At 39.4% G+C, this 15,277-nt stretch overlaps 1 protein-coding gene and 3 non-coding genes across 5 annotated transcripts in view; 1 reads left to right on the top strand and 3 right to left on the bottom strand.

Moving 5' to 3' along the window:
* LOC115795539 (retinal-specific phospholipid-transporting ATPase ABCA4-like) overlaps positions 1-15,277 on the top strand; it is a 49,290-nt gene that overhangs the window by 17,707 nt on the left and 16,306 nt on the right. For both annotated transcript variants that reach the window (XM_030751511.1, XM_030751510.1), the window contains 15 exons: positions 1,268-1,444; positions 1,979-2,201; positions 2,764-2,985; positions 3,306-3,510; positions 3,619-3,711; positions 4,196-4,393; positions 4,847-5,024; positions 5,380-5,511; positions 5,728-5,867; positions 5,955-6,092; positions 6,442-6,623; positions 6,833-6,938; positions 8,132-8,337; positions 8,687-8,741; positions 9,047-9,106. In XM_030751511.1, coding sequence (XP_030607371.1) covers positions 1,268-1,444; positions 1,979-2,201; positions 2,764-2,985; positions 3,306-3,510; positions 3,619-3,711; positions 4,196-4,393; positions 4,847-5,024; positions 5,380-5,511; positions 5,728-5,867; positions 5,955-6,092; positions 6,442-6,623; positions 6,833-6,938; positions 8,132-8,337; positions 8,687-8,741; positions 9,047-9,106 — 2,315 coding nt within the window. The remainder of the gene's footprint in view (positions 1-1,267; positions 1,445-1,978; positions 2,202-2,763; positions 2,986-3,305; positions 3,511-3,618; positions 3,712-4,195; positions 4,394-4,846; positions 5,025-5,379; positions 5,512-5,727; positions 5,868-5,954; positions 6,093-6,441; positions 6,624-6,832; positions 6,939-8,131; positions 8,338-8,686; positions 8,742-9,046; positions 9,107-15,277) is intronic.
* On the bottom strand, positions 13,309-13,381 carry trnak-cuu (transfer RNA lysine (anticodon CUU)). The gene has a single exon. It is a non-coding gene; the product is annotated as a tRNA-Lys (tRNA).
* trnak-cuu (transfer RNA lysine (anticodon CUU)) lies at positions 14,423-14,495 on the bottom strand. The gene has a single exon. It is a non-coding gene; the product is annotated as a tRNA-Lys (tRNA).
* Positions 14,847-14,957, bottom strand: trnal-caa (transfer RNA leucine (anticodon CAA)). The gene is made up of 2 exons: positions 14,920-14,957; positions 14,847-14,892 (listed from the first exon to the last, which is right to left on the bottom strand). It is a non-coding gene; the product is annotated as a tRNA-Leu (tRNA).

Genomic DNA, 15,277 nt, shown 5'->3' with positions numbered 1-15,277 from the left:
CTCAGCCTAGGTAGAAAGTGGACCTCCTAAGAGAACAATGACACTAAGGACACAACAATGCCAATGCCAGAGTGGGGAAGCTCTGTGAATGTCCTTGAGTAGTTCTCTGGAGAGCCCTGATAATGGCTCTCCACCATATATCCCCATCTAGAAGGACAAAAAATCCCAAGTTCAGGTTCACCGCATCATAACAAGAAAACCCTATGGTGCTTCAAAACCAAAGGTACTTCAGCTACATGCTGAATAAAGGGTCTGAATACAGTATTTATATCCACGTGACATTCCAGTTTTTCCTGCTGATGAATGTGCAGTAGTTTATGGGGAAGTATAGTTTTGATTTATTTTAGGATGCTATTTATTTTAGCATGAGGCTTTAAAAAAAAAAAAAATCTTAACCTCACATAACACCACATTGTTTCATTGGAGTAATTCTTTATTTTTTTCAAAAGAGCAAAACAAGAAAAATGTCAGAAAATTTTCTTCTTTCCTCTTTTATGTTGTTTTATGGGACCAAACACAGAACAGCTGAATACAATAAACATTTTATGGCAAATAAAAAAGTGCTGTTCATGGGCTTTGATTGCACTTCTTTACCAGGAGACCAGAAACTGGATTAGATCAATCCAGTATTATTTAAAGCAGCAAATCCCCCTGACAGCTTGCTCTTTATATATATATATATATTTTTTTTTATCTTGTAACTGCCACATTAATGAGGCAATTTATATGGATTTGTCACATTCCCCAAAGGAGGAAAACATCTCTGGCTGGCTTCAATGTGTCTACTAAAGGGTTTTGGGGCTTCCATACCTGCCCTTTCATCCTGCCATGTGCAGCTTTTACATGCATTTTTCCTTTCCCTTTGATCTCCTATTCATAAGTAGACAGTATGTCAATATCCCCTGGGGTGAACAAGCAGATTTAGCTGTTTGCAGCACACCAGCAGGCTGTAATGGAACCAGTGGGACTCCTGCTTCTATACAATTGAATAATCAGATTGTAAAAGGGCTTTGATTCAGACTTATCCGCTTAAGTAAAATCGGTGTGTATGGCTTTACAGACTTTGGCTTCGGGATAATTTATGATTGCCAAAAAAAACAAAAAAACAAAAAATCAGTGAAGATTGTGGCTGGGATTATTTAATACAACAACAGCACCAAAAGCTTACATATTACTCTGATGCAATGAATGTTGATCTGGAAGCAGCATCCTCTCTGGTAGATCAAGACATGTCTCTCTTTCACTCTCTGTGCTCTCTCTCTCTTAGGTACTGGGATCCTGGTCCCAGAGCAGACCCTGTGGAGGACCAGAGATACATCTGGGGAGGCTTTGCTTACCTGCAGGATATGATTGAACATGGAATCATTAAACTTCACACAGGCAACGACTGGCCGCTTGGGGTCTACGTCCAGCAAATGCCATATCCGTGTTACGTAGATGACCTGTGAGTGGTGCATCATTTTTCACCATATGTGTATATCTGTCTTTTCATCAAAAAAAAGCTTTAGAAAAGAAATAAAGCATTTTCTGCACATCAAAAAGTGGAACTGCCTTAGAGACCAACAAAACCTGGTCTCATTTTGACAATATAACATTTCTGTGTAAGTGATCTTCATTTATCCATTTCAGTAAGTGATTTTTAAGCCATATTTTTAATGTATCACCCCCACTTAACTGTGTGAAAATGATATGCCCCATTTCACATCGTTTTGATGTCAAATTGAAGGATCACTGATTGCAGGATGAAAAGATTTGTTCCTGTATAAACTGCGCAAATAACTGACTGCATTTAACCTACATTTGTGTTTAGTTAAGGAAAAGCTTTCATTTATTGACAGAGGTGTTCTGTGTGAATAGGTTGTGTAATTGAATTTCAGTAGATTTTAAAGCCAGCCCAGTCAAGACAAATCAGCCAGAAATGTAACTGTGAGGAAGACAATGAAAATTTACATCCTCTCTTCTCTTACTCCTTCCCTAGCTTTATGATCACACTGAACCGCTGCTTCCCAATATTCATGGTGCTGGCCTGGATCTACTCCGTATCCATGACAGTGAAGAGCATCGTGCTGGAAAAGGAACTCCGTCTCAAAGAAACCCTCAAAGCCATGGGGGTCAGCAACGGAGTCATTTGGTACACATGGTTCATCGACAGCTTCCTCATGATGACCGCGAGCACAGTGCTGCTGACCTCCATCGTCATGGTAAGAAAACAGAAAGAGCTGGAGAGAGGAGGTGAAAGTGGGAGGCCATGCTGAAGGAGAGACCTGGGCAGAGTTTTATCAGCTGTTTGGAGCAGGGTTCTTAAACCTACAGCTCCCGAGTTTAATGTGGCTCTTTTGCACATCTCCACTAACTCCCTGTGGCTTCAACAAAAAAACAAAAAACAAAAAAAACAGATGGATCTAGATTACTATGAATATGAAAATGAATAGATTTTATTTAATTAAAAGATTTCCCCTCCAAGATTGCTGGATTATCAGTGTGCTTGATCTATGGCTTTACTTTAGTCAAACTTAAATCTGTATGTTTTGTGGCTCCATTCAGATTTTTCTGCATTCATGTTATGTAGGGTGTAATGGTGCCCTCTTGTGGATTATCTTAAATAGATCTATTTTTTCTTAGCTGTTATTTAAACTTTTTTTTTTTACAGCTAATTATTCCTTTGGTTCTTTTATTTTAAAGCCTCAGTGTGCCTGTTTCAACATGAAAGTAAAAATCACTTCAGAGATAGTCATACCCTATATATCTCCTTTTCAATCTCAGGGCGGCAAGGTGTTGAATTACAGCAACCCGATCCTTGTCTTCTTCTTTCTGATGACTTTCACCGTGGCCACCATCATGCAGTGTTTCCTGATGAGCGTGTTCTTCAACAAGGCAAACCTGGCAGCTGCCTGCAGTGGCATTATTTATTTCACCCTCTACCTGCCTCACATCCTGTGTTTTGCCTGGCAAGACCGCATCACCAAGAACATGAAACTGGCTGCAGTATGTTTATTCTTTTGTTTAAAGAATTTTAGACAATCAAACCTGCAGGTATGTTTATAACTCAGGTCTTTCAAGCATAGTAAGTCTTTCAATCTAGATTCTTATAATTAAATTATTACATATTATAAAATGTCACCACATGAAAAAAACTTTTTCTGATGCTGGTGCAACTAGAGTGCTACAGGTAGAAGGCCGTACATTTTGAAAATATGCACGGCCACTAATTTAGAAGACAGATATTTAGCAACTAAAACATTGTAACTAAAACAACTGAGCATGCTTTTTTTTTTTTTTTTTTTTAAATCATCTTACTTCTCTAGAGCTTGCTGTCACCTGTAGCATTTGGCTTTGGGACCGAGTATCTGTCGCGGTATGAGGAGCAGGGTTTGGGCCTGCAGTGGGATAACATTAAAACCAGCCCCTTAGAGAAAGACACTTACTCCTTCCTCACCTCCATCCTCATGATGATTTTTGATGCTGCCCTCTACGCTATCCTGGCCTGGTATCTGGATAATGTTTTCCCAGGTTGGGCTTCCTGGAATTTGTATGATTTACTTACAATATTTTAGCAAGTCATTGACACTGTGGGATTATTACTCCTGGAAATAAAACAGCTTTTTTTCTCCTTTATAGGACAGTACGGCATTGGTCGGCCGTTCTACTTCCCATTCCAGCCCTCATACTGGCAAAGAGCTAAACCCTCACACACAGAAACAGCAGACAAAGGTTAGTCAACAGAGGAGCAGCCCTATGACTAAAACCATGTCAGACAAATGAATTCCTACCTTTATTATCTTTAAAATTGGGGCTAGAAAGGGCAACTTATTACCAGAGGAAGGCTGTTGCTGTTCCATTGAATGTCAATATAAGGTCCAGTTTAGGCTGCTCAAGAGGTTTTCTAAATTTCCCATTCCAGCACTTTCAGAGCCAGAGTTAAATCTACAGCTTGGTAAAGGACAGATGAGTTTGGTGCACTCTTTCCAGGAGAAGGTGTGAAACCAGTCTTCGCATTTGAGGAATTGTGCTTCTAACATTATAATAGGTCAGCATAGCCAGTATATTATTCTAACAAAGAAAAGAGTTTTCTTTTTATCTGGAGAGTTAAAATCAAAATGTAGCTGAAGCTCTTTCATGGTGATGATTTTTCATTACAGGCCTGGTAAAACAAAAAAGCCTGCTAGTAAATTGGTGTCCTGGCTATCCCTTCTAGCTCCTGAGAAACCTGAACCAGAGAACCAAGACAAGGATATTGAGAGCACACCAGAGACGAACACCTGTAACGGCTCAGCCAGCAGGAAAATCTGCAAGCACCAAAGTAAGAGAGAGCAGCGAGAGAGAGCGAGGGAACTGTTGAAACAACAAGAGGAAGCTCCAAACCAGGATTTGGGTCAGGACTCGGGAAATGAAGGTGATGACACAACGACAGAACAAAAGCTCAGAACGCCAAAACACCCTCTCTGACTATATTTCGCAGACCAAACAAGGTGAAGACATACTAGATAAGGGCACAATTGGAAAGAGATGCCATACTGCATGTGAGGAACACTCTGGGGGCATCTGGTGGAAATGCGCAAAACCTGCAGCAGGCTGGAAAAACACTGGGGAAAACCAGAAATTAAATATTTGTGCTGATTAAAAGCTGTAAATATATTATAAATATCAAATTTTGCTATTAGTGAAATTGTCAGTACTGGGCCTCTGTTAAGGAGAAGAAGTGTTTATTTTTAGGTAAAATATTAATAAACTAAAGAGCTTCCAGAAACTTTCTTTGAGGGTGAATTTCATATAATTAAAATAAAGTCTGAGACCTACTTAATTCTGTTGCATTGTGATGAGCTTTTCTATCTATTTTCCAATGCAGGCCAGCTGTTCTTTGAGCCTGACCCGGTGGGACTTGTGATGGGGGTGCAAATTCAGGATCTGGTGAAGATTTTTGATGGAAGCTCACGTCCGGCTGTCAACTGCCTCAACATTAATTTCTACGAGGGGGAAATCACATCCTTTCTGGGGCACAATGGGGCTGGAAAAACTACAACAATGTAAACTGAAATAAGATTTAAACATGAATAAATTAGATTTTTCTTATAGAAAGTACACTCTTTTTTTTTTTAAATAAACACAGAACTCACAGAAAAAGCCTGAAAAGATGTAAAGTGAAGTAATTCATGCAGTCTGTCTGAGCTGCAATGATTGAGCAGTATTTCATATTTGAATGGCTTTCACAGCATCCTCCTGGCAAGGATATTTCATTAAAATTTGACAGTCAGATCCTATTCAACTCTCATCTGTTGTCTATTCAGAGCTTTTTCTTTGCTTTAGAATCAAACTGAGTTTAGATGGCTACTCAAATGTTGGTAACACCCGTTTATGATGCTCTATTTCTGCTTTTTGCAGGTCCATCCTGACCGGTCTCTATCCTCCTACATCTGGTACAGCCTTTATTAATGGGAGAGACATTAGAACCGACATAGACATCATCCGCACTTCAATGGGGATGTGCCCTCAACACAACATCCTCTTTAACCAGTTAGTTCCATTTCAGATATCTAAATCTCCTTTTTGTGAATAAGTTAACAATAACATGCATACAGTATTTCCATAGACACTTTAAAATACAGCAATAAAATATTAAATTAAAAAAAATCAGTGTATAAGTCTTCAAAAATAACAATAATGAGTTTTTAAAGCATTCAGTCATTCAACAGTCTTCTTATGGAAATGTCTTATTTCGTTTTGTGCCAGTCTTACAGTGGAAGAGCACATCCTGTTCTACTCACTGCTCAAAGGTCGGACCCAGGCGGAGGCAGAAAGGGAAGTCGAGGACATGCTGGTGGATCTTGGGCTGCCACACAAGAGAGATGATGAGGCTCAGAACCTCTCAGGTCACTACTTATTTCTCTTTGTGTGTGAGAGAGAGAGAGAGCAGGAGAAAAATTCTCTTTTAAACGTCTCTCCTATTCACATTAAAGGTGGTATGCAGAGGAAATTGTCGGTGGCTATGGCGTTTGTTGGAGGGTCGAAGGTCGTCATCTTGGACGAGCCCACCTCAGGAGTGGATCCCTACTCCAGAAGATCCATTTGGGACCTTTTACTGAAATACAGAACTGGTAAAAGCTCTCATTTAATGGTCTGGGCCACATTTTAACCCTCCAGATCTTTTTTTTCGTAGCTATCTTAGTTTCACATTGTAACTTTTAAATGATGCTTTTTACCCTGAAGCCAACATTTCACTGTTGCACAGAAGATACAGCTCTCCCGAGGCACTGGAATTATGTAGAGGACTGATCAAAAGGGGGAAATTCAACTACATGGCAACAACAAAACAAAGAAGTTTAGTCATAAAATCAATACATTTTGCATCTGCTGGTAAAGGCAGTGAAAAAGCTTTGGTAATACATTTTACTTTGCTGATGTATAATGGGCCCAGCTTTTGATAAAAGTTTGCTCCATGTGCAGGCCGCACTGTGATTCTGTCCACTCATCACATGGATGAGGCCGACCTGCTGAGCGACCGCATCGCCATTATCTCCAAAGGGCAGCTGCACTGCTGCGGGTCCCCCCTTTTCCTCAAGAACTGCTTTGGAGTTGGTTTCTATTTAACACTTGTACGGCGGGTAAAGGATCTCAGGAAGAAGGAGGTGAGACTGAACTTTTGTGCTTAATCAACCAGCTTCAGTGTTTCTCATCCCAGCCGGTTTCTGCACAGAAAGCAAACCAGTTTCTACCACAAACATACGCGAGCAAATACTTGATTTTTTTTTGCCTGTTCACTTTTTAGTCAGAAAATCCTTTTGGGTTTTCTTTTCTGCATCGCTCAAGGTGCTCTTGTCTTTTCTATTTCTGTCAGAATAACTGTGACTGTGCCTCAGACTGCTCTTGTTCCTGCTCCATCTGCACCAAATACAAAGATGAATCTCAGTATCAGTGTCAGCATCTAGACAGGGTTCTGGATGGTAAGTGGATACTGTATATCCTTTTTTTCCCCCCTGAACAGTTTTGGAAAACAAGAACATTTTGGCTCACTCTTGCTTCTTCAAGGTGCTTTTTGTTAAGTACAATTTGGTTTTCAAGTTAAAGTTTTTTTTGTTTTTTTTTTGTTAGGTTAAGGATATGGGTAGGACTGTGACAATGGATGGGAAGGAATTCTTCTGCGATCAGTAGTTTGTGATACCTTCACTCCTGCCCTCTGGAGGTTGTTGCTGATGCTTTACAGCACTTCCAATGTTTCTGTCATCCACTGTTGTTTTCTACCTATCTGACATCTGTTATTAAGTACACCAGTAATGATTTTCTACTTCAGAACATTCCAAACAATTGTACTGGCTATGGCCAAAGTTTGTACGATGGCTCTGACTGATTTTCCATCTTCTCTCAGCTTCACAATTGCTTGTTTTTCACCCATAGACAGCTCTCTGGTTTTCATCTTGGTTACTCCTCTAATTATAAATTTACAGTTGCTGGATTATTTATGATATTATCATTTGTCTGAAGGCAGGGTGGATCCACGCTTTCATGTTGTTTATATTAAATTAGTACCCTACCATGACAGCATAATGTCACAGCACATATACCTAATAATCTGGCCAGTAGGTGTGTTATATTGTGAAATTCTTGGTGCGTACCATCACCTTTTCCCAGTAGAGCCTTGGCCTTTTGCAAATTAAGAGAACAGAGGAGAGCACTAATGCATACATCTTTTTTTCAGCAACAAGCTGCTTCAGATTTCATGCCCTTCATGTCAATGAGGGCCTTCGCATGTATAGCAGAACTAATGCATATGCGTGTGTGTGCAATCTGCTGAGCTTTATTGTACACTGACCCACTTATCAAAGTTGTAAAACAGAGCGTAAACAGACACATTATTATTATTTTTTTTTCACATTTCTAATTTAATGGTTATATTGACCCATGAGTTTGCTATTACTGTTCTGCCTGAGGATACATTACTTAAAATGCAACCCCACGAAACGGGTGAAGCATAAATTTGCTCATGCATTTTAGTGCTTAAATAAGACCTTTTTTTTCTTTTTTTTTTTTTTTTCTCAAGCAGTTTCTGTTCCTTTGTCCTTGTCTTGGTTTCTGTTATTGTGGGAACACTTTACTCTTAAGTAGCTAATTTATATGTGAATTTCTGTCCTCTTTCCAGGGGATGTTGACAGCATCACAAGTCTTATCCACCACCATGTCCCCGAGGCCAAGCTGATTGAGATGATTGGACAGGAGTTGACCTATCTGCTCCCCAGTAAAGGGTTTAAACATCGAGCGTATGCTAGTCTGTTTAGGGAGCTGGAGGAGACACTTGCTGATATGGGTCTAAGCAGCTTTGGCATTTCTGATACATCACTAGAGGAGGTATGGAAATCTTTGTATGTTGACATTATGGATAACTTGCATAGTGTTTTAATGCCACCCCCCCTTGTTAGTCCTTTAACAGCTTTTACAAAGCCACCACTTGCTTTCATTGTATGAATTAGAAATATCTGTTTTACTTTTAAACTTTTAGGTTTGGATCCTGCTATTGCAGCTCTTTCTTCCCTCATTTCTTCCCTGTCATTTTTCTGCTATTGCTTTCTACCTGCATACATTTCTAGTAATGTTCTGATTGAAAAATAAAAACAATTACTTCAGAACTTAAAGGATGAACTTATATTAAATGAGTGAAAAGTTTTGAAAGTTAAGGGAAGTTCTTTTTTCTCTCCAGATATTCATAAAGGTCACTGCAGACGGTGAAGCAGCGAATAATGCCACCACTCCTGGTAAATACCACCACTGATATTCCCCATGGCCTTTTCCAGGAATTGAATTTCTGACCCTTTGCCCATTCTCTCTAACGTGTTGTTAATCCATTTGCTTTACACCTGTTTTTATTAGGCTGTTAGTGTTGCGTATCCTCAAAGTAGATTACACAACTGTGTCTTCATCAGCACCTACAGTACTAGTTTAGATTTTACATGTGGTGGTGCATCATTTGTCAGCTTTTTTTTTAACCCTTTAGTGTGCACGTGTGTGAATGTGTGCATGTTTTTTTTTCACTTATCTGTCCTCATGATCTTATCTCTAGAACAGTGGATGTTACAAGGGAGAAAAAATGGCTGCAAGGTTGGCATAGAGGGAGATGAAGGTCAGAGAGTTAAGAGCCGTTGGACTAAACTCTGGCAATATAAATGCTGTTTTTGTCACTGGACCTGGGCCAATCTGATTTTTTTTCTTTTATTGATTTGATATTATATTCCAAACTTTTTATGTGGGACTTATAACATTATAACATAAGGACAGTTATTTATAACATTATGCAAGGCAGAGATTCCTAACCAGGGAAGCAAGTACCCTAGGGAGTACCTTTGCAGTATCTAGGGGTATTATTGCCCTTAATTAAAGAAGCAATCTCAAAAGTTTGAAAAAGGTTAACAGCTAACAAAAGGTAATGGGTAAACAGTAAAAAAAAAAATAGCCAAAGGGAAAGCATAAATTATTAAAATATAAAAGTGAACAAGCACAATCCAAGACTGGATACCTCTGGAAATTTTCTCCACACCATCTATGAATTGAATTTCTAGACTCAGAAGGATATTTGGATCCATTTCATTTTTTAATATTTTCTAGAGAACATCAGTTTTTCTTTTTTCCAAGTACCAAATATGTTTTTGAGCAGGGGGCTAATTCTGGTAGCAAACAGACAAACCAAACTAATCCCAAACTGATCATTTTGATAGAGGTGAAATGGCCCTTAATCAAAGTAAAGCTAATTAAAATATTAGTCAATAGCATGGCTAAAACATACACTGAACAAATATAAGTGTTAGCTAGCCATAATGGAAAAAGAGTTGAAATAGAGTAGCTAGCTAAAAATCACTAATAAAAAGTTGTACATTATTTTGCTAAAAAGCAGAAGAAGATGAATGGATTATTGGATGGATGGATAGATGGAAGTTTGGCTAGCAGTTCTGTTTTGAAGCCAACAATATTTAGAGATGGAAAGATAGAAATATGTACAAAAGCTAAAATTGTTTGTTAACGGTGCAAAAATAATTTGTTAGCAGTTGATTAGCAGGTAAATTAGTCTCTAAGCAGTAAAATAGTAGTAGTAAACAAAGTAGCAGATAAATGTTTGAAATAATGTGCTAATAGTTCTAGACAGGTGATACAATTAACTGAGAAATTGTTAAAATAATAGCAGTATGAAATTAGTTCAACTGAACATGACACGAAAGGCGGTTTGATGATTTTTTTAGTATTTGCCCACTTCCTGATTTCTCAGTTTTTTGCATATTTCTCACACATGCTTCAGATCATCATTTTAATATTAGACCACGATAATACAGAATGTAGTTTTAAATGATAATTAAGGAAAAAAGGCTGTCCAAACCTTCCTGACCCTGTGTGAAAAAGTAATTGCTCCTTAAGCCTAATAACTGGTTGTGCCACCCTTGGCAGCAAGAACTGCAATCAAGTGTTTGCGATAACTGGCAGCGAGTCTTTCACATCACTGTGGAGGAATTTTGGCCCACTCTTCTTTTTCATTCTTCTTCAGAATTGTTTTAATACATGTTTTACATGTTTTAAACTTGATAAAGATGTTACCTTGGGTTTCCAAATTGATACAATCAGTGTATCTGCTAAAAGTCTCAAAGGAGTTTGAATTTTGGTGATACTGGACCTCAAGGTCAGATGTCAAGTTTACTGAAAATGTTGTGAACGCAAGAGCTTGAAAAGGAGGTTACGTAGGATTTTTTCAGCCATGCCATAGGTGTATTTATTCAGGAAGGATATTACATAGGCTTCTCACACTGATACCTTAGCTGCATCTACTGACAATCTCTGAACTTTGGAATGTGGCAACCTTGATACAATTCTTACAGTCTTTCGACAAAATGACATTCAAAGCTTTTTCCCCAATTTGCATTCAGTGCATTTTCATAATGATGATGACTCCTCTGTTGTCAGATTGTGGAACTGGATTTTCAGGCCAGGGGACAATAGCAGAGGTGTTAAAAGATGTTCCACGCTTATAGTTTCATTTTTTATTCTTTTTGCCTTTTATGTGAACATGGCCTGGAATGCTCTGTCAATATCGCTGCAGTTTGTAGTCAAAATAATGATGAGATTCATAGGAGTGACTCAAACGGTGTATAGATTTAAGTGTTTAATTTTTTGTATTATTAGTTACCAATTAAAAATAAGGAGAGTTTAGGGGTTTAAACAAATGTTTGCCAAATAACAGGCAATGATGTACAATCACTGTTTGGTCATGTATGCTGTCATGACACTGCAGGTAAGATCATGATTCAGAGCACATTCATACATTAGGGTTTAATAAATTTGGTGACACAGGTGTTTCAGGGGTGACCTGGCAGGCAGGGAGTTTTTTTTAATTGTTTCATTTATTTATTTATTTTTACATATGTGGCTGTTGCCAGATGTAAAATCTGGGTTTTTAAGTGATTGTAAAGTTTGCTTTGTTTTGCCAATAAAAAATTTTGATAAGGGGGGGTTAAAACTAACCTGGCAGGGTCAAACTTTTTTTTTTTAGGCCTGGCAAAATGCTCATTTCCTTATGGGCTTGGAAGGACATATTTTTATGTTCCTGCTTGCAATAATAAACATGTCTGTTACAATCAACAGTACTGTATAGTTAAAATCTTGAATGCCCTGGTGTCAATTACTGCACATAGACTGATCATATGTCGAGAACCTTCATCATTTTTCAACCTGAAAACATTTCTTCAGTATTCTTTGGTGATGAAGAACCGTGTGGCATGTTTGAGGTAAAATATCACACAGCAAATAAACCTGTAATTTGTCTTTCCATTTTATGACGACCCAGCAAAAAATAGCATCAAAAATGTGTTTCACTTACAAACAACCAGGCCTTTAGGGATGGATCAAAATGGGTCTAAGAATTTGCTGGATGTATGTTTGTAATAGCTCATGTGATTAGTCATGCTAGTAACTCAGTTTTCAATGTTTTATCCATGGCATATACCATATAAAAGCTAACATGTCATTGAGCTGAGTAGGCACTGACAGCCACCAGTATTTATTTATTTTTTTTATTGTTTTAGTCAGTCAGAGATGGACGGGTGTATTTCAGATCATTGTGCTGCTGCAAGTACGCTTAAGCTTTAGGGCACAAACTGATGGGTGGACATTCGGGATTTTCTGGTAGAGCGCAGAATTCATGGTTCCATCGGGTGCAGCAAGCCATCCAGGTCCTGAAACAAAAAAGTAGCCCCTGAAACATCACACTAACACCCCATGTTTGACTGTTGGTATGATGATCTTTTTATATAGAGATGAGTCAGCAGTGGTTTTCATTCTGGAACTCTCTCATGGATGCCATTTTTAGTCAGTCTCCTTCTTATTGTTGAATTGTGACCCCTGACCTTAACTGAGGCCAGTGAGGCCTGATGTTCTTTAGATGTTGGTCTGTTTTTTTTTTTTTTTTTTGTTTTTTTGTGACCTCCTGGAGTAGCTGGTTATGTACTCTTGGACTAATTTTGGTAGGCCAACCAGTCCTGTGAAGGTTCACCACTGTTCCACTGTATTCACTCTGGTTATCTAAAGCTAATATTAAAATTTGTTTGATGATCTGAAACATGAAATTGTGACAAATATACAAAAAAAGAAATCAGGAAGGTAGCAAATACTTTTTTATAGCACTGTAGTAGGGCACCTATTACAGAAATGTACTATTCAGACCCAGAAAATGTTTTCTGTGACCATCTAAATTTTCTTGTACAAATGTGTTAAGACTCACTTAGTGTGAATGGCCCAGGTACAGGCTGTACAGGCTGCTTAGTTTTTAAACACAAGCAAACCCTAGTTAGAATTTAGAATCAGTTTTTGCTTCTTATATGCTGTTTTCTAGCAGAGTGCTGCTTCAGCTTCATACATTTAGTCACATTCATAAAACTGCAAACACCAGAGATGGAGGAACCTTCTTCTGGGGGAGGTTGAAAGAGGAAGCAAAGGAGCAACGGGAGCAAAGGAGCAAGGAGGAACAGGATGAGCACTGCCAGAGCCCTACAAAATGATCTCCAGCAGGCTCCATCCAAACAATCAGGAACACACTTCATGAGGGCCTGACATTCTCTAGAGGGCTCTGTGCCTAAGGAACATGGAGCCCAATTGACATAGAACACCAGAATTGGTAACAAGATTAAACCCTTGCACCCACCCTGTATGCAGTTCCTCGTGATGCACAACAATGCCTGGCCTCATGTGGCAAAGGTATGCAGGCACTTCCTGAAGAATGAAGGAATTGGTACTACTCACTGACCCCCACGTTTGTCCGATCTAAATCCAATGCCTCAAAAGTTTCATCGCCCAACGTGGGGCTCGAACCCACGACCCTGAGATTAAGAGTCTCATGCTCTACCGACTGAGCTAGCCGGGCTCGTTACTTTGCATTTTACCTCACTGTCCACTACTATGTCCACCTGGTTAGCCATCACCAGTTTGTCCATCAGTATTCTGCTATATTATGCTAGCCACTTGGTTATGTATGTTCCATGTAGGCCCTGACTGCTAGCATCCTGCTGCCTATCTGTAGAAACCTTTGTTGTATTTGTAATACACTATATTGCCATACGTATTCACTCATCCATCCACATCACTGAATTCAGATGTTCCAATCACTTCTACGGCCTTGGGTGTATCAAACCAAGCACCTAAGCATGCAGACTGCTTCTTCAAAAATTTGTGAAAGAATGAGTCGCTCTCAGGAGCTCAGTGACTTCCAGCGTGGTACTACACAGGATGCCACCTGTACCATTAATACAGTTGTGAAATTTCATTGTTACTAAGTATTTGATAGTAAACTGTTACTGGTATTATAACAAAGTGGAAGCACAAAAAAAAAAAATTGCAGAATCAAGCATGTATTTACAGTGGAGGAGCCCCCTCCCCAAGTACAGTGATTTGTCTGCAACAGCATGTGTCTTCTTACAAGAGACATTTGACCATTTGCTACATCAGCAAGGAAGAGGAACAGGGTTCGCCCAACATGGGACTCAAGCCCCTGAGATTAAGAGTCTCATGCTCTTCTGACTTGGCTAGCTAGGCTCCTCCCTTATTGTTACTTCACTGGCTGAGGTTTGAGCCCCTGCAGCCAAAATGTGGCTTCCCCGGGCAATATTACCACTTCGGTGGTATGACTTTATGAAGTGGCAGCATTTGAATCTGCAGCAGAATTTATTCTTGAGTCTGCATTTTTAAAAGAGATTCCAGATATTGTTTTTACAGGTATTAGGTCTTTTCCAGTCTTACTGCCCAAGAGCGTACTGGATGACTGAGTGCTTTGGATATATTAAGTGTTTAAGCTGCTGAGATTTGTCTTTTCTCATGGTTGGTGTCAGGAGACCTATCCATGTTTATGACCGGTCATATGCTAAGCCTTATTTTCCCTTCAAACTTGAAGATTGTCCAAAAGCTCCATCGCCCAACGTGGGGCTCGAACCCACGACCCTGAGATTAAGAGTCTCATGCTCTACCGACTGAGCTAGCCGGGCTTCAGCTGTGTTTTTGGCCAGTGGAGTTGAACTTTGAATTCACCATTTGAGGTCTTAGCCCCTGCAGTCCCTGAGTACCTTCCAGGGGCTATATCAAGTGTCTCAGGTCTCCATTCCGGACTTTTGGAGCACAGGAAAACTGCATACACCTGGGGGCGGTTGAAAGAGGAATCAAAGAAAATGCAGAGCATTCTCAAACTTTTGTGCCATCTTCTCAAGCCGTAGCAACATCGTCCTCTTTATAATGTAACAGTCTCAGAGCTCCTGTACTCATGTATCATTGAAATGGCAGGAAAGCTACAAAACTGTGTATTCATACAGGGTGCACTCTGAAGCAAGAGTAAACATGCATGTCAGGAGTGGGATTTGAACCCACGCCTCCAACAGGAGACCAGAAGTCCCTACATTGTGGAAGGAGCACATCCTTGAGTCTGGCACCTTAGACCACTCGGCCATCCTGACAGGCTGCAAGAGGTGCTCAGCAACATCACTTTGCATGCTACAACTGCATACAAAGACGTACATAATTTTGGCTTTACTAAGTTTTGTTACCCATCACAGAACATGCCTTGACTTTACAAAAACATGCATACAGCACTTTTGATACTGTTTTACTGCTTGAGCAGCTTCTTTTATACTGCTCAAACATATGAAAGGAACACTTTTTTAATCAAAGTATGGCATCAAGTCAATTGATCTGGTCAGTGAAATGGTAGTTGTTTATCTGTTTCAGGTGCTAAATCCTTGCACCCACCCCTACACTTGTTGCACAACAATGTCTG

This window comes from Archocentrus centrarchus, chromosome 17 (genome assembly GCF_007364275.1).
Source record: "Archocentrus centrarchus isolate MPI-CPG fArcCen1 chromosome 17, fArcCen1, whole genome shotgun sequence".
Taxonomy (NCBI): domain Eukaryota; kingdom Metazoa; phylum Chordata; class Actinopteri; order Cichliformes; family Cichlidae; genus Archocentrus; species Archocentrus centrarchus.
The sequence above is the reverse complement of the archived record's forward strand: the minus strand, read 5'-3'. Positions and strand labels throughout refer to the sequence as shown.